Source organism: Heterodontus francisci, chromosome 38 (assembly GCF_036365525.1).
Source record: "Heterodontus francisci isolate sHetFra1 chromosome 38, sHetFra1.hap1, whole genome shotgun sequence".
Taxonomy (NCBI): Eukaryota; Metazoa; Chordata; class Chondrichthyes; order Heterodontiformes; family Heterodontidae; genus Heterodontus; species Heterodontus francisci.
In genome coordinates this window covers 24,559,028-24,583,096 of record NC_090408.1, presented here as the reverse complement: position 1 = coordinate 24,583,096, position 24,069 = coordinate 24,559,028, and the positions used below count along the sequence as shown (strand labels likewise).

General features: G+C 43.2%; 1 protein-coding gene across 3 annotated transcripts in view; it reads right to left on the bottom strand.

The window, feature by feature from the left end:
• Window positions 1-24,069, bottom strand: part of tex9 (testis expressed 9) — a 54,908-nt gene that overhangs the window by 11,077 nt on the left and 19,762 nt on the right. For all 3 annotated transcript variants that reach the window (XM_068017846.1, XM_068017847.1, XM_068017849.1), the window contains 2 exons: window positions 20,422-20,597; window positions 766-848 (listed from right to left, as the gene is read on the bottom strand). In XM_068017846.1, the coding sequence (XP_067873947.1) occupies window positions 766-848; window positions 20,422-20,597 (259 nt within the window). The remainder of the gene's footprint in view (window positions 1-765; window positions 849-20,421; window positions 20,598-24,069) is intronic.

The following is a 24,069-nucleotide window of genomic DNA, read 5'->3' as shown; positions in this document are numbered from 1 at the left end:
CTGTGGCTAGTTCAAAAAACCTGGACCAGCCAGTCAGTCATGTTACCAGCTGGTTTAACCAGTCCTGTCTCTGTGTATTGTATCATCTTAGCAGGGCCTGGAATGTGCTTCCTTGCACCTTCAATGTCTGGTGATCAAAATCCATTTGGGTTAATTGGAGCAGGAAATAGCCTTTTGTCTCCACAAGCAGTGTCTCTTAGTACGCAAATGTCCTTCCAGCCCAGTGTCTGGTGATCTTCAAGCAAGCAATTTCTTCACTCCAGCAACAGTTTAAAATCAATGATCATATGACAAAATTAATATGCCTCATTCTTGGCAGGTGGGGGTCTGCATGACACACATCAGAGCCCATTTTGAAAGGCGTTGCCCTTGTTATTGGAGACAGGGTTATGATATCAGAGTGCCATTTCTACAACTTACATACAGCCTTCATTGGCAAGGCTCCAAACCACAGCCTCATTGCACAAAATTACCAATAGTTCTCCTAAATATTTGAATGTAATTCAGCAACCTTATGACTCGACTGTCTTCTAATTACTGTACTGTGGGATAGTCTTCCTATTTCACTCCTTTCCCCCCTGTATTTTCACATAAGTTGTTTAATCATAAAGAGCAGCTGTTACTTTACAATCACCTATTCATCATTCACTTGACAGTGATGTTATTAGTATTAGATTTAGATAATATTTTCAACTGTGATAATATCCATGCAACTGATGGTAAATATTTCTGATACTCTGCACAATTACATGTTTAAACCCTTACCTTCTTGTTGTATTCATGAGCTAGTCTATCCAGTTCCTCCTGCATTACTCGTAGTTTTGCTTTCAGAAATCGTATCTGGGCCTCTGTGAATTCAGATTAAGGAATACATTTTCTGTAACTAATTTAGCTCAGCGGAATTCAAGAAAACAACAACTTGTTTTTTAAAAAAAGTTGCCTTTACAGTACATGTAAATACTTTAAAGGGTTTCCTTAGACAGAAAAATCAGATCATACAGCATGCTATCAAATCCACAAAATTAGAATAGTAAGTGGCTTTTTCCTTCATTCACTTACATGGGTATGAGCTTTGCAACTAGGAAAGTAAGAGATCCCCATACATATTGGCTTGTCTTTCTGCACCCTTCATGCATCAATTCTGTTGTTATTCTCTCACTAACAGCCATCCATCAGACATGCAAAAAGATTTCTAATAGATTTTGAGAAACAAACACATTAGCACCAGAGAAGTGCAAATCATGCCAGAATTATGCCAAAACTGAGTGCTTCTAATTTAAGAATTTTTTTGAGGATTTATATTTTAGAATCATGTGGTAGAGAAACTTCCAAGCCTGTTTGTGAAGAAGACCCTGAGACTAGGATGCTTTGGTGGCGATTTTTTATTGCTTGCCACAAAGCCTACTTCTGCACTCCTAACAACACCCACAGCCAATGCTGGCTGGCTCTTTATATATACGCTTGAATACAATTAACTAATGAACACACAACACTTGTTCAACCTATTATCTTGAACTACCAGGTATTTATCATCCATTAACAAAACTTCAGATCCTAACATCACGGACATTGGTTTATTTGGGAAAACTGAAAAGACTCGGATGTTTTTTTTTTTACAAGGGTCACTGAGAGGTCTTGTTTGAAAACAACCTTTACTAGAAGTCACATGCTTTAAAGCTTAATAAACAACAGGAACCTTGGTGATTTGGGGAAGATGTTTACAAGAGAAGTGACATGTCAAGATTTATGATGATCAGGAGGGCACTTTTGGGATATTGTTTTGACTTTCTGGTTGGGTTGTGGACTGTTTTGAGTTAGTTGGAGATCAACCTGCCAAGGGAGAAACACCCAGCTCATCTTTCCTGCGCCTCTCTAAGAGACCCGGAGGAATCCAGTGTATCAGCTCCTCTTTCTCTACCTCTTTGAAAAACCTGTGAATCCAGAGTGGGATAACTGAAATTTCTGATGCCACATTTCTCCTAGAAAGCCTACCAGACTACTTCTCGACATCTCCAAAACAAACTGCTCCAGAAAAGATCCCAGTGATCCATCTCCATATACCCGGATGCCAGACCAAAAGGGACAACTGACATCCCTCCATATCTTCTCTTTTTCCTTCAAGAATTAACAAGTATTTGGCCAAAGTATTCCTTTTTTTGTAAAAGAGCTCTGCAGAAAAAATCTCTATTCTTCAGTTAACCGGTGTGTATGTTTGTATGTGTGTGGGGGGGGGGGGGGTTGCTATTTAAAAAGGGAATTTTCATATTTCAATCAGTGTCTTGATGCTTTGCTTCATTACTAGATAAGTCTTGTTTTATAATAAACTGATAGTTTTGTTGTCTATTGAAGAAACTTGGTTGGTGCATTTTATTCAGGGATAAAGATTAGAGTATATGATTGACCGTATTGGTAACTGGGTAAACATTTAAATATATGTTGTGACCTGTGGAGAACTGGAACTAGAAAAGACAGTGTACTCCTCCCACCTCGGTCATTAGAATACCTATCAGGAATGATTGAACAGCTGGGACTCTATTCTCGAGAAAGGAGAAGGCTGAAGGGTGACTTGCTTGAGGTCTTTTAGATTGTGAAAGGGGGTAGGTGTAAAGATCTTTCCACTTCCAGACAAGACCAGAACTAGAAGTCACAAAAATAATGTAGTCACCAAGAAATCTAAAAGGAAGTTCGGAAGAAACTACTTTACCCAGAGAGTGGTTAGAACGTGGAACTAATTACCACAGGGCATAATTGAGGCAAAATAGTGTAGGTACAATCAAGGGAAGCTAGATAAACAGATGAGGGAGAGAGGAATAGAAGGAGATGTTGATGGGATTAGATGAAGAGGGGTGGGAGAAGGCTCGTGTTGAGCAAAACACCAGCCTGGACCTGCTGGGCCGCATGGCCCATTTCTGTGCTGTAAATACTTTGTAATACATTAAAGGAAAAACGAGGTAAGACCTGCATGTAATTATACTTACATTGGCTATCTCTACATTTACACTGAAATGCTGAATATAAATAAATCAGTGCCTGAACCTGGTATATACGTTTAAAACTGTGATTTTAGTACATGCTACACTTGAAATATTTTTTGTTTTAAATCCAAGACTGACACTCCTACTGGGACAAGATCAGAAATACAGAGAAGGAAAGAAAACCAAAAGGGAGAAAACCTAAAAATAAGGAAGGACTCTTACTGAGTCCCTGTCACAACAGCAGAACCATTTCTGAGTTGGGAACCTGACTCCTTGATTTGCATCAACACAAAAGCAAAATACTGCAGGTGTTGGAAATCGCAAACAAAAACAGAAGATGCTAGAAATACTCAGCAGGTCAGGCAGCATCTGTGGAGGGAAAAGCAGAGTTAATGTTTCAGATTATTGTGAAAGGTCATTGACCTGAAACGTTAACTCTGCTTTTCTCTCCACAGGTGCTGCCTAACCTACTGAGTATTTCCAGAATTTCTGTCCTCGATTTGCATGCTTTGTGGTTACTTTTTCTCAATTAGCAACCTGCTTCTGGGTTCCTGTTTCGACCAGATGAGAAAAAGGTCTAGGGTTCCCTTTCAGTCTTCACCTGGTCTTACTGCAACAGGGTTTTTTTTAAAAAACACACTGTTTTTAGCTCCTCCTTGCTCACTGCTTTCCAATTATAAGGCAAAGAAATAAGCACAAACAGGCCTTCTTAGGTTTAAAGAAGATAGGTGAAATTTTATTAAACTTAAACTCTAATTCGGTTGACGCCTACGAATACACGACGCGCCCACACTAGCATGCATACGCAATACGCACATGCAAATAGAAACAGAAAGAGCAGAAGAAATAAAGTGGAAAAGTTTGAGATAATATCTGAAGAGTTTTTGTTATGGGTCTTCGAGTTCACTGTAGTCCTTGATTGTAGGTAGACATTGCTTTTTGTTGGGGCCCAGTATTCTTCTTAAACCTTGTTAACTGTAGGAGACTTTTCTCTCTTGGTGTTTATACGTCTCCAGTGGGTTTTGGAGTTCCATGAGAAAGAGATGGGAGCAGACAGGAGAGGCTGTGGCGAGCCAGCCAGGAGAGATCTTTTCAATCCATGAGCAAAGAGCTTTCTGCCAGTTCAAACACTGTCTCTACAATTTAAAACTCTCAATTCAAACTCTGCAACAGCCAGTTAGTCATGTGACTAACTGGTCTGATCACGTCTGTTTGTGGATTGAATTGGAGCAGGAAGTAGCTCCTTTGTCGACAAACACTGTCTGTTAATATGCAAAAATGTCTTTCCAGGCAGGGGCCTGGCAACCCCTTGTAACAGGCCTTCTCTTCTTCCCAGCAACAATTTGAAATTTAATGTCCATGTGGTGAAATTAATGTGCCTCATTCTTGGCAGATGGAGGCCTGCATGACAGTTCCCCAATCAGGGAGGGTGCACCACTGACTGCAGCAATGAAGGATCTCTCTCTATTTAAAGGGATCCCAGAAGGACTCAGAATGGTGGTACTGTTTGGAAGAAAACAGGCAATGTGAGGGAGAGAAAGAGCAGATGTAAAATGTGGAAAGGCTGCCCCGCCAGTTCATGGACTCATCCCTGGAGGTCACGCTGCAAGCTGCGAGGACACAGAGAGGAGTCCTCTTTCCGGAGGATGGCAGGGGGAAGCCAGCCAGCCTCACTAAACAGACATGAAATGAGGTTGCTGAGATGGTGAGCAACAGGAGTGTGGTACCGAGGACATGGATCCACTGCCAAAAAATCTTCAATGACGTCATGAGTTCTGGTGACGTGAGGGTCAGCTGGCAGCCACCAATCTCTCACCTCCCTCGCAGTCTTCTGCATAACACTCCTTTGACTGACACCACTTTATCGTCACACACATTCCTTCCTCTCCAGCACCCTCCACAAGTCTCCATCTCAACACAGCACTAACGTTCATCTGCAAACCATTGCCCACTCGCTACCATTCCTCACAGTCACCATCCTCAAATGCGTACCCTCCATACTCAGCAATCAGTTAACCACTCACACTCCTAATTCACTGCCTTTTCTCACTACAGGAAAGAAAGCCCACAACTCCAGGTAGAGGAAGAGAACCAGGGGTGGTTGGGGTTGGGGGGAGGGAGGGGGGGGGATGAGCCATGGCCATCCTGACATCTATGGAGGAGGAAGCCCTGGAGATTGGCAAGGTGGCAACAGTACAGGCTGTTGGCCATGGAGAGTTTGGTGTGGCCCAGAGGCCCAGTGACAGACCTAGTGATGTCACACTGCCATTAGCACTTAACTGTCACTCATGTTGAATCAATGTCACCAATACTTTAAATGTCATGATAGACACCATGCTACCTTGGAACCCTATTTCATCCATGTTTAGCACTAACTCAGGTCTTTCATCTCCCATAGGTGCATTGCAGGAGCTGGCGCAGAAGGTAAGGGAGGAGGCCATGGAATCCTGAAGAGGCCCAACACTTTGAGGATGCACCGTCAATAGCTCCTGGACAGCCTCCACCAGTGCAGTTACACACCTTGGTGGGTCCAGATTCTCAATTAGTTAGGGTGCAACGTGGTGAGAAGCATACCATGTGAGCAGGTGCTGGAGACAGAAAACAGTGGAGAGTCCCCACTGGACGGCACAGATCACTTCAAGCTCTGCTCAGCTGGACACAGATGCTGAGCTTCAGGGGTCAGACACTAAACAGGTACTTGTGAAGCAGCAAAGGGAGATGTGTGTGCATCTATCAGAATTTCAAGAGGCATTGGGTGCAGCAAATAGAGAAGTCCATCTCTAGCATGAGTGACATGATGTCTCATGCATTTGTGCTGATGAGCACCTCCATTGAAAGAGTGGCCATTCTCATGGAGAGTCACACATGGCGATCCACTGGGTGGATGCAGGCCCACAACACTGGCCTGCACACTATGGCTGCCACTTCACAAAGCATCAACCAAAGAATTGCCTTGATTGCTGAAAGCCACACTCAAATGCAGCGAAGTGCTCTCCTTCTCCTGGTTAGCAGGAAAGTGCAGGTGGCCCCTGAGAGGGAAGATGCAGAGAGGGCTGATGGCAGTGGGGGCTCTTCTCAAGGTGCCCCCACTTCACGGCACTTGCCCTCACCCCCTCTGACAGAGCTGCACACACTGCATTCTGCCCATGACCAATTCTTCTCCTGCACAGGTGCAGGTGGTACAGTCTTTGGCACGGCCCTCACAGATTCCAAAACCAAGAGGATGTCTGGCATAGACATCTCATGTGTCAGAGCAAGGGATCGAGCAGCTGCCTGAAGCTCTGCTGAAGCTGCAGGGGTAGCACCACAAAGTAGTAAGAGAAAATGAATGAGATAAAGGTCATACTTGCAAAAAGGAATTATTTAGTGCATTGTTAGTCTGATATTAATGTTCTTTATTTCAAAGAAGTCATGAGTTTCTGTGATCTATTTATTGTCATGGCGTCTACTTTGTTGGAAAACACATTGACCTAGATCAGTTAAATGCCATTGAATGGCCTGAACAACATCAATAAGAAGGTAAGGCTGTGAATGTGATGGGTGGACACGTGTCTGTAGGGAGCAGGATTGCTGGTGGAAATGGAGTTCGCACAGGGGTCATGATGGGCAATTTCAATGCAGCAAGCACAGATCGCAAGTGTTTTATTTTAGTGTTTAATTCACTGCCACTTCTCTTCCTGGAATGTCTACCCTTGAAGAAGTTCTGCTCTTCTCTCCGATGGGATTTTCATTTCTCTCTTTTACCTTGTTCACCTTCATTGCTTTCTATTTCCCTCCTGGTGTTTGATAAAGTGTCTCTCTGTGACCTTGTCCTATGTACACCTTCTCCTTTGTTATCTCTTGCCCCACCCCTGCTTTACTTGCTTAAAACCTTTCACATTTCTAAGATCTGCTAGTTCTGAAGAAGGGTCACTGACCTGAAACGTTAACTCTGCTTCTCTCTCCACAGATGCTGCCAGACCTTCTGAGTATTTCCAGCATTTCTTGTTTTTATTTCAGATTTCCAGCATCCGCAGTATTTTGCTTTTATTATTGCAAGCGTGCCTGAAAATGTTAACCCATGTCACAGGTAAATCTCACAGACAATAGGTGAGATCACCCTCAGGAGGTACCCAAGGCACTTGAAGTACATTGCACATATTTGCCGTCATGAACAAAATTAGTTGGTTTAGGCTAAAGGAACTGCTCCTTTTACTATGGCTGACTACAGGCGTGCCGATTTCACTCTTTATACTGCTCATAGCATGTCAATTTCATTCTTCAGTGACTGCCTGCTGTGCACTCGCCTTCTCCAACCTGCCAGTTTGCTAATCCATGCGCTGTTGAGAAATAGCGAATCCATGCTTAAAAAGGTTCAACTGCCTTTTAAGCTAACTCAGCTGGCTTTCTGCCAGATGCACAGGGGTTTCCCGCTGCACTCACAACCCGTCCCAGGGTAAGGCGCAAGAGGGGAGGATCGCGTCGGGATCCCCCACCCGACGTTCCTATCAGCGATTTTCCCAGCCTGTTCGCCCTCGAACCCACCTTCAAAAGGCTAGGAAAATACTGCGCTAAGTCTCTGATTTTCCACGTAGCCAGGTCTTCATTTCAACCACGACAGCAGAGGAATGCCTACAAGGATGAGTTGTTGGAATCCAAAATGTAAATTCTAACAGGTGGTCCAAGTACAAGTTGTTAAAATCTGTGCATTAGCAGCTCCCTTTAATTACTTATAGCTGGCCTAGAAGCAGGATACAGAAGCCTTCTTAAAACCTACATCTCAGTTAGATCAAAGGAAGAAGTATCTTCCCGCACCCCCCCACCCCGCCCAAAGAAGAACCACCCACTTTACAAAGTAAGCCTGCAGGTACTTCAGAACACCCACCAACACTATCATTTCAAAGTAATCCAGGTATTCCTGCAGGTGATGGAGTTTTATATGTAGCAAAGGATGGAACAAAAATTGCAGTAAGAAATGCAGACCTACAAGCACAATTTGATCTAAAAAAAAAAGGGGCAGCATTTTCCTGCTCAACCCAGATATCAGCAGAGCTCCTCTGAACAAAGAGGAACCCAAAAGTGTATAGTCAAACAAAACATACAAGAAAACAGTGAGGGCTATCCAAAGAGATGTGCACACAGAATAGCATTATCCTGTGATGTGGATCTAGGTAAATGCAGTACATGGTGTATAATTGAGCCAAACAAAAAACACTAAAGGGCAGAGATTCGGCTTTGGACGCAATTTGCAATTCTGGCAATAATTCTGTCCCGTTTTGAAAAGTGATCCCCCCCCACAATGTTTTGCCACTCAAACTCATTTGCATATTGCTGAACACAAAATCTGCCATGAACCAGTGCAACTGGGCAGTGTTACAAATTTTTTTATAAAATTTGCTTTAAAAAATGACATTTAAGAGTGGTAGCTTGGTATGTTAGATTAATACAGTTGAAAATGGGTTTGTCACAAAAAATAAGCATTTTAATTCACAGTGTCAATCCACCTGTGAGTAACCCATTTTAAATTACTGAAAAATTCTTTAAAAAATATACAAAACTATTTTCTAGTTAGATTAGGATACAATAATTAGTTCCCAAGTATTTTTTTAAAATATTGATTCAAAACCTTTCAAAACATATCTATTAGTGTCCTTGTACCCAAAGGTTCCAGCTTAATTGCAGGCTCCTGGAAGGTCTGTAAACGTGTGCAATAAGCGGAAACGCCTAGTGATTAATTCACCCTGGAGCATGGCCAATTTTGTGGGTGGAGCCTGCTTCTTGCATGTTTTTAAAACTACTGCGAAAGATTGTAGAAACTCAAGTTGCCCTAAATGCAATTTGTGCTTAAAATTCTATCTTTTGTATTGGTTACACCAATAAAGGAAATTGCACCGAGAAAGGCAGCACAATTGAGCTGAAATTCCAGGTCTATCTCTTCCCTTGAAGGCACTGGCTTTCACTCATGTATGGTTTCTATTTTTTATTCTTTGTTTATGGGATGTAAGTCTCACTGGCAAGGCCAGCATTTGTTTCCCATCCCTAATGGCTGTGGTGATGGGCTGCCTTCTTGAACTGCTGTGGTCCATGTGGTGTAGGTACTTCCACAGTCCTATTAGGGAGCGAGTTCCAGGATTTTGACCCAGCGTCGATGAAGGAATGGCACACTGCAGCCACAGTGCGCCAGTGGTGAAGGAAGTGAATGTTTAAGGTGGTGGGTGGGCTGCCGATCAAGCGGGCGGTGGAACAGTATCGAGCTTCTTGAATGTTGCTGGAGCTGCGCATATCCAGACAAATGGAGAGTATTCCATCACACTCCTGAATTGTGCCTTGGAGATGGTGGACAGGCTTTGGGGAGTCAGGAGGCGAGTTACTTGCCACAGAATTCCCAGCCTCTGAATTGCTCGTGTACTCAGTATTTATGTGGCAGTGTTTATCTGAAATATGCCTATTTCACAAGCGTTCACAGCTTTTCAGTACTTCGTTGGAGATAAATCTTCAACTGTTAGCCTAGACAGGCCAATCCTGTCCTTACCCGACATCTACATATGTGCATTTTACACCAATCAAGAAATGGGAAGCTTTGCTGCTTGTTCCTTTCTATAATCCAGGGACACTGAGGCCACCTACTGTCTTGACTGGATCACCACAACATAAATATAAAGAATGTGATGTGCACATAAAATTTAAAACACTAAGATATAAACATTCAAAACAAATGCATGTATGACATGCATTGCTGATTAAGCCATTATGATTTTAACAGAATTAAATCACTACTTTTCTTGATACATATTAATGAACTTGACTTGGCCATGCTGGGTACAATTTCAAAATTTGCAGATGACACAAAACTTGGAAGTTGTGATCTGTGAGGAGATAGTGATAGACTTCAACAGGACAAAGAGAAGCTGGTGGAATAGGCAGACACGTGGCAGATGAAATGCAATGCAGAGAAGTGCGAAGTGATACATTTTGGTAGGAAGAACAAGGAGAGGCAATATAAAATAAAGGGTACAATTCTGAAGGGGGTGCAAGAACAGAGACCTGGGGCTATATGTGCACAAATTGTTGAAGGTGGCACAGCTGGTTCAGAAAGTGGTTATAAAAGCATACAGGATTCTGGGTTTTATAAATAGAAGCATAGAGTACAAAAGCAGGGAGGTTTTGATGAACCTTTATAAAACACTGGTTCAGTCATCACCGGAGTACTGTGTCCAATTGTGGGCAACACACTTTAGGAAGGATGTGAAGGCTTTAGAGAGGGTGCAAAAAAGATTTATGAGAATGGCTCCAGGGAAAAAGGGACTTCAGTTATGAGGATAGATTGGAGAAGCTGGGGTTGTTCTCTTTAGAGAACAGAAGGCTGAAAGGAGAATTTGATAAAGGTATTCAGAATCATGAGGGGTCTAGAGAGAGTAGATGAGAGAAACTGCTCCTATTGGCACAAAAGTCAAGAACCAGAGGACACAGATTTAAAATGATTGGCAAAAAGCAAAGGTGACATGAGGAAAGCCTTTTTACAAAGTGAGTGGTTAGGATCTGGAATGCATTGCTTGAAGGATGGTGGAGGCAGATTCAATTGTGGTTTTCAAAAGGGAATTGAATAAGCACCTGAAAGGAAAGAAAATTGCAGGGCTACTGGGAAAGGGCAGGGGAGTGGGACTAGCTAAAATGTTCTTGCAGTGAACTTGATGGGCCAATTGGCCTCCTTCTGTCCTGTATCCATTGTCACGAAACTATTTTTTTCTCCTCTGATTAAAACAGTGTGCCTTTAAGACTCTGTTAAAAACAGTGTACTTTAAGACAGAAAGAGAAGTTTTAGATTCCTGAGAACAGTGTGCCAGCTGCAGGCCTGTTCCCTAGGCAAAAGCAGCAGTGAGAGGTCACATGGTGTATTGTAACTTTTGACTGTGTGTAAAAACCAGCTTCAACTGGTTTGAACTAGAGAGCCAGACACCAGCGAAGCATGCTTACAAACATACGAATTAGGAGCAGGAGTAGGCCACTCGGTCCTTCGAGCCTGCTCTGTCATTCAATAAGTTCATGGCTGAACTGATTACTCCACATTTCCACCTTCCACCACCCCCCCACCACCCCCCTCCCCGATTTATCAAGAATCTATCTATCTCTGCCTTAAAAATATTCAAAGACTCTGCTTCCACCACCTTTTGAGGAACAGAATTCCAAAGACTCACAGTCCTCTGAGAGAAAAAATTTCTCCTCATCTGTCTTAAATGGGTGACCCCTTATTTTTAAACAGTGACCCCTAGTTCTATATTCTCCCACAAGGGGAAACATCCTTTCCACATCCACCCTGTCAAGACCCCTTGCCTTGAAGGAAGAGAAATCTCTCAGCAGAAATTCTACAATGAGCCACAGGCCTAAAAAGAAAGAAAAACCCTTCTGAAGAGAACATTTGTATTGTTGGAGGTAGCAAAAATTCAATTTCTTTACTTCCAATCTAACAGTCTTTGCTTCAAGATTGACTCTCTCTTGGCTGATTGTGTTTTCGAGAATTTGCAGTAAAGTTTCGACTGAACTCTACCAATTTTAAAATCCAAATAATAGACCTGTCGTTATACTCCGTGTTGAAAGAACTGCATGATGCCTGCTGCAGCCGATGTACTTTGAATGTCAATCAAGCAAAGGGTTCATCAAATCCGCATGGAGACTTCAAGTGGCATCTGATTGTTCTAATCTGGACACCTCATCGATCAGGAATGTAACTCACAAAGACTTATAACCCAATTATTTATTTATTCTTAAGAAACAGCTAATTTTTAAAACCTAATTTTTTAAAAACCAGTTAACCATTAGTTTTGAATGTGTGTGTATGAATGGGGGAGTTAGAATAAATAAGAAGTTATAAGGTCTTCAGACATAAATTTATCTTAATAGTGTTTAAGATTTAGTTTATTAATAGTTAATTTGTTGTCTAAAGATACCTGGTTTGGTCTGTTTTTATTCTGGGGAGTACTAAAGTGTTTAATTTGGCTGTTTTCTGGTCAGGTGGGAAAACATTAATAATATGCTGCGACCTGTGGAGTAATGGGACTGAATTGACAGTGCATTGCTCCTGCCTCGGTCGTAACACCATTCTATGATAAAAAGGTAACTGTTTACCATGAATTTTGAGTATTTTTAAATGTTTTATCACGTTGAAAAAATGTGTTCATTGTCCTTCTTTAATTTGATCTTCATGTCACTTCATTCTAAATTTCAAAATGCTATTACTCCAATGTACAAAATATTGTAGCAGCTGTAACATGTCTCTGGGTTGGGCTCGTACTCCCCTCCTTTGTGTATTTGCAAGTTGACACTACAGGAATTTGTTGTATATTATTTTGATATTAAAACTGTCAGTAGGTGGATTTCAGTCAACTGGCATATGCAAGTTTGTTTTCCAAATAAGTTAGTTCTGTTTCACTGATAGAGACTGCACCTGAATCCTTTCCCATTGAAAGAGTCCTCACAATTTTGAATCTGAAACAGTAAAGCTGCTGCCAGTCTCAGCACCCTCAAATGGTCAAACCACCTCTAACTGGGGTTTGAAGTGGTAGCAAAAATCTGGTTTTCACATGCATATGTTTGGAACCAGAGCTGATCTTTCCATACAAACAAATGTCTTGCTGTAATATGAACCTCAGATTATGCACAGATTGTAGCTTTTGTTCAAGTATTGTGTTCCGCCTGCAAGGGCATACCAGCTGGCAGTACATCAAACAAAGAGCAGTAAATCTGGGCCTGATGCTACAGAAGATGACACTAATAATCCACCAGCCTTATCCGAAGCTATTTGGTTCCACAACTGCACATATTGCACCTCTTGCATGACAGCCAAAGTTTTGATCTCCTTCTCATCTTGCTGCACTAGCCATCACCCACACAAATAGCTATGATAAATCAGAAAGGAAATCAACAAGTGAGCATGTGGTGGAATGCAAAATCTTTCTGCCTCTGCATTTTTGGCTATAGGTTCTTTTTCCATAATACTGGAACAAAGATTCCTGGTTTATATTGGTCTTTTTTTCCACCACCTACAGCTATATTATAATCTTTATCATAATCAGTTTTTCAAAACAGATTCCTAAAGAAATTATTTTTAGTAATATTCTTTTAAATCAAATCAAGTTGTATGTCACTATGAAAAATAATTTAAAATAAATTAACTCAATTTTGTTAAGCAGCTTGAAAAGATCTATCATTACACATATGCCATTTTAGAACTGGTTTATGTCTACATTTCTTCTCAGAAATGTTGACAAGAGAGAATTCAACCCTTTGTTTACTAAGTAACTGAACTGAAATAAGTGTTTTAATTACAACTACCAGTAGTTTCCATTCTAATTATGAACCAGTCATTCCCAATATTTCACCTGGTGAAGGCATCAAGGCCTAGAAATTTGGCCACGTAGCACTTTGCAACCCAATCAGCCCTTTCATCATTTACACTTTGCCAGAGAACTGGCTGATACTGTCTGCAACTCGCCAGCTCAATGTTAGTGAAGCCTGAGGACAAATATCTCGTGCACCTCAGGCTTCACCATTCAGACAGACTGATCCCTCTCATTTTTGGACGCATCTGAATTTCAAGGCCTAAGTGTCGAAGCTATTGACATTTAGGAAAGTTCCTGGCCTGTGTTGAGTTAGCTGGTCCCAACAGGACGACAGTGGGGAGGTGGCAACTAAACTCACTGCTCCTGAGTTAGGTAGAGAAAAAATGGACAGATTGTATGGGCATAAGGGGAGGGCAGGATCAAGCTTAGCTGTGATAGTCAAATAGCACGCCAACACTCCGGTGAAGTATTAGAGGATAGGCAATGCTTGTGGAATCATACCCCAGCAAGGAAGTCAATGCCTTTGTGAGAGGAGGAAGAAGAGGCAAAGAATAGAAGGGAAAATTGGCAGAAAAAGGAGAAAAAAATAATTTTTAACCAATTCAGTTTTCCTGTAATAAACTCGAACAATTATTAAACCTCGCTCTGCTTTAGACATTCCAATTATTAACATGCACTTGCTTTATAAAAGAAGACTCTTTTTACTGATTTTCATTGACTCACGGCAGAGAGCAAGTAGCCTAGTTCCTATCATCTACACCTGCTCCAGCGCTTGAGAGAACATAGTGTCACTCTAATGCTTTCTGTTGCTTCTCACATTCCTCTTCTTGTTGCAACTGTGTAGTTGCAAGATGCTGGGCCCTAAAATACTTACCTGAAACAACCCACTGCTGATGTACATTATAACAATGGTTTCAATTTTGTTCGAACAAGCTTGCACAAGAGACTTCTGCACTGGCTGGTGTTTTGAAACTTTTTTTCTAACCACATTGGTAAATTGTCAGTTTTCATAGCAAGGTAACAGAAGCAAGGGTTAGAACAGAATCAAGTTTTAGAATTTGAACATTGGCCACCAAAACAGACTCAGAGGGCTGAATTTTATGAGCTCCTTGACGCGGGTCGTGGTAGGGGGGCCCGTAAAATTCTGCCGGGAGAGACCCACCTCAACCCCTGAAGCTGAGAAGACCCCACTGCATTTTACTGGCAGCTGCGGGACCTCGGTGCTGCCCCCCTGCCATTCGGCGGCGGCACCCCAATTATTATATGTAATTCGCTATTTACCTTTCCTGATTATGCATCTCGCCGCCAGTCGCTCCGTACTTCCGCACTTTTCGCTGAATGGGCAGCTATCACGTGCCGTCCCGTTCACGAGTATGAAAAGCCAACGGGACATCAGAAGTAGGAGCACTCACTCACCGTGCAGGTAAATCTGGATATACCAGGGTCTCAAGTCTGGAAGGGAGGTGGAGTGGGGTGGGATTATTGGGGTCTCAACTCTGCATACTTGAAGGGAGGTTGGGAGGGGGCTGGGATTATAGGGGGCACATCTGCAGACGTGTAGGGAGCCACTGCGGTGCCAACCTCTGTAAAGATTGTCCGCTCTGTGCCATTGATTGCCTCTGCCAGTGAAGGAGCAATGGCTCTCCAGTCACCCTGTATGGGCGGGGGGGGGGAGGTGGTTGCCAGAAACGGTAGGCGTGTAAAGCTTATATGTCTGGTGGGCCAATCGATGCAGCTTGTACAATCTTGATGTGGTCATGCAGTGCCACTTTTAGTGGGTGCTAAGACAGACAATGCCATGCCATGCCATGACATAGTTGATGCATGAAAGCATCTGATGTACAACTCAACATTAGTCTCTTCCCTATTAGGTAACTTCGAAGAAGTGAAGGAACTGAGTTTAATTGCAACTTTGTGAAGGAGATGTTTCATCCTATATGCATTTTCCCACTTCTCGTGAGGATCCATATGCGCCACAGGCAAAACCAACAGACAGTTTCAGCCCACGGAGAGGCCCCCTGTCGTGAGCAGCAGCACCCAAGGAGAGCTCACCACTACAGATCGCCGCGCATCTACAGGTCCTGCATGGCATACCTGTCAGATGTCAGAGCGCCAGTGTCAGGCAACTGCGGATGTCAAGAGAGACGGTGACACATCTCTGTGCCCTGAACGATGTCCTGCAGCCCAGGGGCTTCAGAGCCATCCTACGCCTGTGGCCCTCAAAGTGACAGCAGCTCTTAATTTTTATGCCTTTGCATCATTTCAGGGGCCCACCAGAGACCTTTGTGGGGTCACTCAGTCAGCAGTGCACCGCTGCATCAGGAAGGTCGCCAATGCCCTGTACCAGAGGGCCGGTGACACTATCTGCTTCACGACCATGAAAGCCAGGCCCAGAGGGCCATCGGTTTCAGCTCCATCGCGCGATTCCCACAGGTGCAAGGGATCATAGATTGCACCCATGTGGCCATCAAGGCTCCAGCCGGGCGACCAACTCAATACGTAAACCGTAACAACTTCCAATCAAACAACATGCAGCTCATATGTGAGCACCGGAAATGCTTCATGCAAATCTGTGCCCACTTTCCAGGCAGCTGCCATGACGCCTTCATCCTGCGCCAGTCCCAGCTGCCGTTGCCGTTCATTGAACTGGCTTAGATGGAGGGGTGGCTTCTTGGAGACAAGGGCTACCCTTTGCAGACATGGCTCCTGACACCAATGAGACACCCCACCACTGTTGCAGTGGAGAGATACAACACCAGCCATGGATCTACAAGAGCCACCATCGAGTAGGTGATCGGCATGCTGAAAATGCGCTTCCACTGCTTGGATAGATGGGGTGGTGCCCTGCAGTACGAGCTGGAAAGGGTAGCTCGCACTGTTGTTGTTTGCTGTGCTTTGCACAACTGCGCATTCAATAGGGGGGAGGCCTTGCAGGATGAGGACAGACGTGAGCAGGACTCATCTGCGAACAATGAGGACTTACAGCAGGAAATGCGCATGAGAGGACAGAGAGCATCGAAGCACCCCATGCAGGGTGAGCAACGAGCTAGTGATGCACGGCAGTGCCTCACTGATGAAAGGTTCTCGACAGCATAGGAACTACCGTGGGCTCTGCAAGCCACACAGCACCCTCATTCACCTGTTGTGCAGTAGTCCGCATCTGCAACATCTTTGTGTCCACCATTACTGGCAGCAGCATAGTGAGCCATTGTCCATGTAACTGCATCCGTGGAGTCGCATATGAGTAATACTGACGTGGCATCGATGTTATTCCATACATTGGCACTTCTGAAAGGCCAATGATGTAATGGGAGGAGACACGATCAGTACATGCTGGCACACTTCATTCACACAGTAAAAGCAACACACGTTAACAAAAAAGATTTTGATCTCGACCTTTCTACATTGTTGTGTCACGCGTGCAGACCCATTTGTGTAATGGTGGTTTTTTGGAGATGCTTGCAGATGCTCCTTCGCAGTGTCACTTCTGCGCTAGCAGGCTGACTGGAAGGCGGCTGATCACATTGCCCTTTGGCTGTGGATTACTTTGGCGGTCATCCTCTGTGTGCACGAGACCTGGAGGGCCCTGGTTGGCTGGGGGAATCCTGCATCACTGCACAACTCTCCTCAGACTTTGTGGCTGCTGGAGCTTGACTCACAGGCAGAGGGGTGGGTGGCCACAATGGATGCACCTTGAGGGTGAACCCCAGATATGGCACATAGGCGCGCCTCCTCCAGCTCAAGGCTTGTTTGAACCTCTCGGCTCTCCTGGGAAGGACCGGCAGGGGCAGTCTCCCTGCCCCTGGTCCTTCTCGCATCTTACTACTGATTTATGGATCTGATAGCCTTGGAGAGGGATTGCAGGTCAGTGCATATTAATGGAATGTGGCTCACCAGGACTACCACCACCATCTCTATGTGTGACGCCATATGCTCAAATACCTGGGACACAGCAGCTGTAATGACCTGGATGAACTCCCCCATCGTCCACTCAAGGCTGTGCATGGCCTGTGGCATTTCCACCAGAAGTTGCCACAACTGCTGCTGCAGCTCCAGCATGCTCTGTGCTGAGGATCATCAGCAGCCTGGGACTCAGCATGGGTCTAGCCACCCACAGCCCTCCAACTGTCAGGCGCCTTGACTGTCTCAGCCTCAGTCAGGCTGCTCAGGCATGTGTGCAGTGCTCTCACCAGCTTTTGAACATGACTGTAAGCCCAACCGGATACCCACCAAGGTGACTGTATCTGCACTGGTGGAAGGTGTGGGAGTGTCATGGGACGCTGCATCCTCTGGGGATGTCTCTTCCTATGAGGTGGAGGTGGTGTCCTGGGCCGCCACTGCTGACTCAACAGCGTTGACCTGCAAGATACAATGAGAGCACACTGTCCTTCTTTATGGTGAGCATATAACGATTGTGATAGCATTATGTCAAACAGCACAATTTTCACAGTGATCATTGTGTATATTAAATAGATGCATGTTCGCCCAGGAGCCCAAGCTCAATGGCACTGAATATACAGTCCACATCTGTCGCAGCCAGTTTGAGGGCCTCCTCCTCAGCCCGTCATCGTCTACATATCTGGCACTCCTCCAAAAGTCCAACTCACCTCATGAGCATTGGGGCTCTCTTTGCCCGGAGGAGCAAGGAGGCAAAGATTAAGGATGGCAAGGCAACACCCCGAAACATGAAAAAAGTTGGGTGCTGGGCCCAAAGGTGGGGAAGGCTCGGTGTGCGCTACTGAGTGAGCCACTCATGTGGGTGCCATGTTGTGAGCTGCAAACAAGGGTGAGTTCTGTCATACTTTCATCCATTCATGTCACGTCATTCATCCCTGCCCAACCTCCCTGTCTTTCGAATGGCAGTGGCACACATGTGCCACTCTGTGGGGACACGCAGGTTCAGTGGGGCCGTGAAACAGAGTGCCATTTACTTTTGCGGTGCGAAGCAGATCGTTCATCCTCTTCTGGCACTGGACCCTTTCACGCCGGATGACCCCACAGCTACTTACCTTCTCTGCCACCTCCACCAGGCTGCCATGGTCAGGCGGGAGGGTCTGTTATTACCATTGCTGAGGAAAAGGACCTCACGCCTTGCCCAAACAGCCTGGAGGACAATGAGCAGGGAAGCATCGCTGGATTGTGGGGCCACCCTAGAGCACCCTGCTGCCATCTTCGGTTTTTGCTCTGGTCCTTTATATTTATATTTTTAGTTTTTTAATATTTTATATTTATAGATACAGCACTGAAACAGGCCCTTCGGCCCACCGAGTCTGTGCTGACCAACAACCACCCATTTATACTAATCCTACATTAACCCCATATTCTCTATCACATCCCCACCATTCTCCGACCACCTACCTACACTAGGGGCAATTTACAATGGCCAATTTACCTATCAACCTTCAAGTCTTTGGCTGTGGGAGGAAACCGGAGCACCCGGCGGAAACCCACGCAGACACAGGGAGAACTTGCAAACTGCGCATAGGCAGTACCCAAAACTGAACCCAGGTCGCTGGAGCTGTGAGGCTGCGGTGCTAACCAGTGCGGCGCCCATATGCAAAGGTGATTCCACAGTGTAACTGCTCTAACATCTGGCTGCAAGGTTTTTTTTGCACATGTTTAAACACTAATGCGGGACTAGTGAGGAAATCTGTGCTGTTGTCCTGGTTTCTCATTTATCACAGCTCGACACATGTTCACATACACTTTGCTTCTGCAGCAGTTGATTATAATTATTGATGTAATATTTCTGCTTTGCAATGCAGCTAGAATATAAACATGGTTTCCTGGTTCTTTAAGAAGTTCTTTTAATTCCAGTGACATGTCTTTTCACATAATAGCAGCAAGATGAATACAGATTACAAATGCATATTAGTCTGCAGCTTTTCATATTCAGGTGATTAAAAGAACATAGTATGGAGATATTCTTAAATTATGCTTTTATTTCTGATAGTGTATTTGCGTTTTATGATACAATTCAGTCTCATGTTCTGGTATGTGACAAATTAAGATTATTCACACAGGTGCAGCAAGTCCACAAGAAGGAATGTTAGACTTGAGTGGAAGAAGAGGATCTCAACTGCACAGATCACTGGGACAAAGCAAAGTAAGTATATGGCAGCAAAGCAGAAAGTGCTGGAGAAACTCAGCAGGTCTGGCAGCATCTGTGGAGAGAGAAGCAGAGTTAACTTTCAGGTCTGTGACCAAGGTCGCAAGGTCTCTGGAACTGCAACATCATCAGCTACATGTAATTCAATAGTTTTGTGACCAAGGTCACAGACCTAAAAGTTAACTCTGCTTCTCTCTCCATAGATGCTGCCAGACCTGCTGAGTTTCTCCAGCACTTTCTGCTTTGCTGCCAGATTGCCAGCACCCTCACTCTTCAACAGTGAGGTAAGTATTTATTTGGCAGCTGTCAGGAAGCATGTGCTGGGGTGCTTTAAATAGGGCCCCAGCACCTGCTACACAGCTGAGCCAATGTCCATCACGGCATCCAATGTCCCACCTCCCGTCACGTAATATGGGGGGCGGGGGAGGGTCACCGTGATGCTAATGAGCCCCTGCGCGAAATATTGTGGGGGCTCAGCGACGACGCATCCGTTTCTGAAAGCCACGAACTTCAAAGCGCTCCACCGCGATGCGCGGCGCACTAATAAAATTCAGCCCATAGTTGTTATTAAATTCGTACAAAACTTAGTTCATGCTGTTCATTTCTGTTACATTGGAAACAATTGTTTTCCAATGCTGCTAAGTCAGGAGCTGCAAAACAAAAACAGTCTCTTGTTCTCTTTCACTTCAGATTAATGCTGGTGATGCACAATTGTAAAATGAATTACCCCGAATCTTCAATCATTTAATGGAACCTGAGTGAATGTAGAAATAAAGCTTCTGTGGTTTCTTAAATTCTGAAATATGACCTAATTTCTACAACATTGTGAAACTTGAAATGTAAAATTACACCACGCGATTTGCATTCTCTGAAAGTTTTCCAGTTTTTGTGACTATTTGAAATGTTTTTGATCAGTTTACTCTACAGCAGGTTTTCTTTTGAAAGAGTAATCCAGCTTTTAGCAAGTGAATTGCCTAATGCTATTAATAGATAAATAATAATGCAATGCGTTCAGACCTACCTGTGCCCATTTCATTGCCTATGCTAGGCATGACCTCATTTTCCACATCAACAGGAGAGCCATCCTCCAGTTGACCTTCGATTTTACTAATCGTCTTTGTAAGGGAGAAATTGGAAAAGTCCTCTGGAACTGCAACATCATCAGCTACATGTAATTCAATAGTTTTGTGTTTAGCACTAAAATGAAAAAAAAATCTTTTAGTATTGAATTTCCTATTTCCAGTTCAGAATATGACTTTGCTCTTCTGGAACTAACATATTTAAAACTGGGGGGGAAATTTTTACTTGTCAACGTGCTGGGAGCAGTGTGGGAGGCTTCAGTAGCGTGCAGAAAACCCAGAGGTCTGGAAATCCACAGCATGCAACTTATGGCCCCAACAACCTCCCAGCCAAGTCAGCTCAATTGACAGACCTGGCTACCAGTCTGGTGGGGAGCACTCCGAGGAATGCTGCTGGACCAAGGAAGTCCAATCCTTAACCTTGCAAGGTCCAATTCCCGATCCTGGGACGGACGGGGGTGGTCGCCCAATGGTGGGGGAACTTTAGGGGCTGGTAGGAGAACTCCAGCTTCTCCTGACCCATGTGGAGTGCTGTTAAGTCACTTGCCTTTTCCCAAGGCTGTTCTCCCATTGTTGCAGCTGCAAAATAGTAAGCCACATAGCAAAACCTGCAAAGCAAGTTAAATCTGAGGCTTCCAGCCTCATTAACATATTTGAAATGCCAACCAGCCTCCTGGGAGCAGCTTAACTGCCTGCCCCTTCCCCGCCTCAGTAAAACCCAGAAGTCAGTGGGTTGCAGCCAGCTTCTCAACGCACTTGGAATTTTTTTTCCCAATTTACTGCCGAGCAGCACCCAATCTCACCCACTCACCCATGTTGAAACTCCCCCAGGACTCTCCAAAATATAAATGGTTAAGAAAAAAATCTAGTTCAAAAATAGTAAAGTAATATTCACCGAAGCATAATGTTAAATGTTTAGCAAATATTGCACCAATGACCTTAGTAGCTTAATTACTATAATTATGTGCAACAGAATAAGTATAAAACATATACAAACCTCAGTCTAAGAATATAACCTGTAATCCAGTTGTATATAGTGTTTCAGCATCAAATTGTAATAAATCTGGTTTGAATTTATGGAGTGAAAACAAATGTACATCAGCAGTATTTTCACTTATTTCAAAAATTCATAATCTTAGCAACACATTTGGCTGCTCAGACATATGTGTTTTTGACTAATTAACCTAAATTTAAGTTGATACTTCCATTTAGGCTTCCCAAATTGGATACACTCTTTTTCAAGAAAGACTGGCTTTACAAGAAGTGTATATATCTGTTAAGGGCAGTGGGACAATCATCAACAAAATATTCAGGATACAGGTCAGATATAAATTGCTAGAATTGGAAAATCCTTGCAGCAATCCTGAGTTTAGTGTAATGACTGTGTTATTACAATATACATTAAACTATTAATCTTGCCTTAGTATAGGTCAGCTGTGTTCCAACTATGGTCCTTGGGTTATATATATTTGCTTTAACCTGCGAAGCCATGGTAGTATCCCTGGTTTTATAATCCCTTGCAGCCTCCCTGTCCATTCCTTTTCCTGTTTTAGCCCAGTTTCTCCTCCTCTTAAATAATCAACATCCTGCAGAGGTTGTTTGCAATGGCATGAAGTAAATTTAAGGTAAAATCTGTCATCACATATGCAATGAATTATTTTCATGCCACTGGCATCATGTGTTTGAATTTAGCAGGATTGAACTAGCTTTCATTGCTGCTTCTTTACTGATGGATTTAAGATTTATCCACCAATGAAAGAGCAGAAGTGGGAGCAGACCTTTCCAAATTACCAGTTGCACTAAAGTGAAACAAGGAAAGCTAGGGATTATATATTTTTAAAAATGTACATTGTAGCTTTACAGACAACTTGCCCTAAGCCTTCACAGGTTGCTAACTAAAAACTAAAAGATGCTAAGTTAATCTTGAACTGTTGTTCAGCAAAGTCTTGTGTTGTAACTGGTGATTCCTGGCAATTCCTCAAATTACTATACTTATCATATAGGCCATGCTCTCACCTGACTGGAGCTGTATAAGAGTGTGTCCCAATGAAGGTCACATATGTAATTTTACTCCTCCCTGGTTGGCTATTATTTGGCAACTCCTCCAGCAACTAAATGAGACTGGGAATTCACAGGAATTGGTGAACAAATCTGTGTCCCGTTATTGTGGCAGTTCCCATGTATGATCCAATATATAACAATTGTGATGGAAGTGTAATTTTTTTTCTCCTCTGTTTAAAACAGTGTGCCTTTCAGACTCTGTTTGAAAATAGTGTGCCTTTAAAAACTAAGGGGGCACAGTGTGCCAGCTTCACCTGTTCCTCGGCCACAGTAGAAGACAGAGGTCATATGGTGTACTGTAACTTGTAACTGTGCATACAAATCGGCTAAAACCAGTTTGAACTGGAGACAAACCAAGTCTGCTCTCTACTGGAAAGAAGCTATTTCTCAGCAGAGAAAATCTACATTGAGCTCAGACTGTGTTTGCCTAAGGAGGAATAAACCTCTGAAAAAGAACAATATGCATTACTGGAGGTATTAAATTCCATTTTATTTAAAAACTCTAAGAAGTCTGTTACAGAAGTAACTCTCTCTATTGTATATTTGTGTTTGCTGAAACTCTCAGTAAAGTTTTTACCAAAAGACTGCCAATTTTAAAATCCAAGTAGATCTATTGCTGTGCTTCTCATTGGAAGAACTGTGTGATGCCTGCTGCAGATGAAATACTTTGAATGTCTATCTATTAAAAACTGTTTTGTCGAATTCGCCTGGACACTTCGAGTGGTGTCTGATTACTCTACTCCGGGATAGTTCATCAACCGGGAACGTAACTTACCAGGCCTTACAACCCAGCTACTTATTTTATTCCTAAGAAACACTATTTTTTTTAAAACTGGTTAACCATTGTTAGTTTTTGAATGTAGGTGTGTGTGCATGGGGAGGCTTAGGTTAAATAAGTTATAAGGTCTTTAGACATAGGTTTATCTTAATAGTGTTTAAGATTTAGTTTTTTTCATAAATAGTTAACTTGTTGTTGTCTAAAGATACCTGGTTTGGTGTCGTTTATTCTGGGGGCTTAATAAAGTGTTTAATTTGGTTGTTTTCCGGTTAGGTGGGAAAACCTTAATATGCTGCACCCTTTGGAGTGATGGGACTGAATTGACAGTGCATTGCTCCTGCCTCGGTCATAACACAATACTCACAATGTTACTTTTAAAAAAAGAAAAGAACTATTGTGCAGTTATTTCCTATGTTAAAATGGTTAAATGAGCATGATACTTTAATCCAAAATTGTTACATGCGTTGAACAAAATGTTACATTTATCTCTAGATTAGAATTGTCACAAAATTCTAATTTTACTGTTCCCCTACAAAAGCCTTTATATTTTATAACACATAATTGATCTAACTATGCCTCTTTATTTATAATGAAACTTTATTTAAAGTAATACAGTAATAAGGTATATGGTGTCCAATCATAATATCATGCATACTGTAAAGGAAAGGTGTACCAATGAGATGAAAAAAGTAGCTATTAATACTGAATTTTAAATACAAGCAGTCATAATTAAGAGCAAATCCAAAATTAC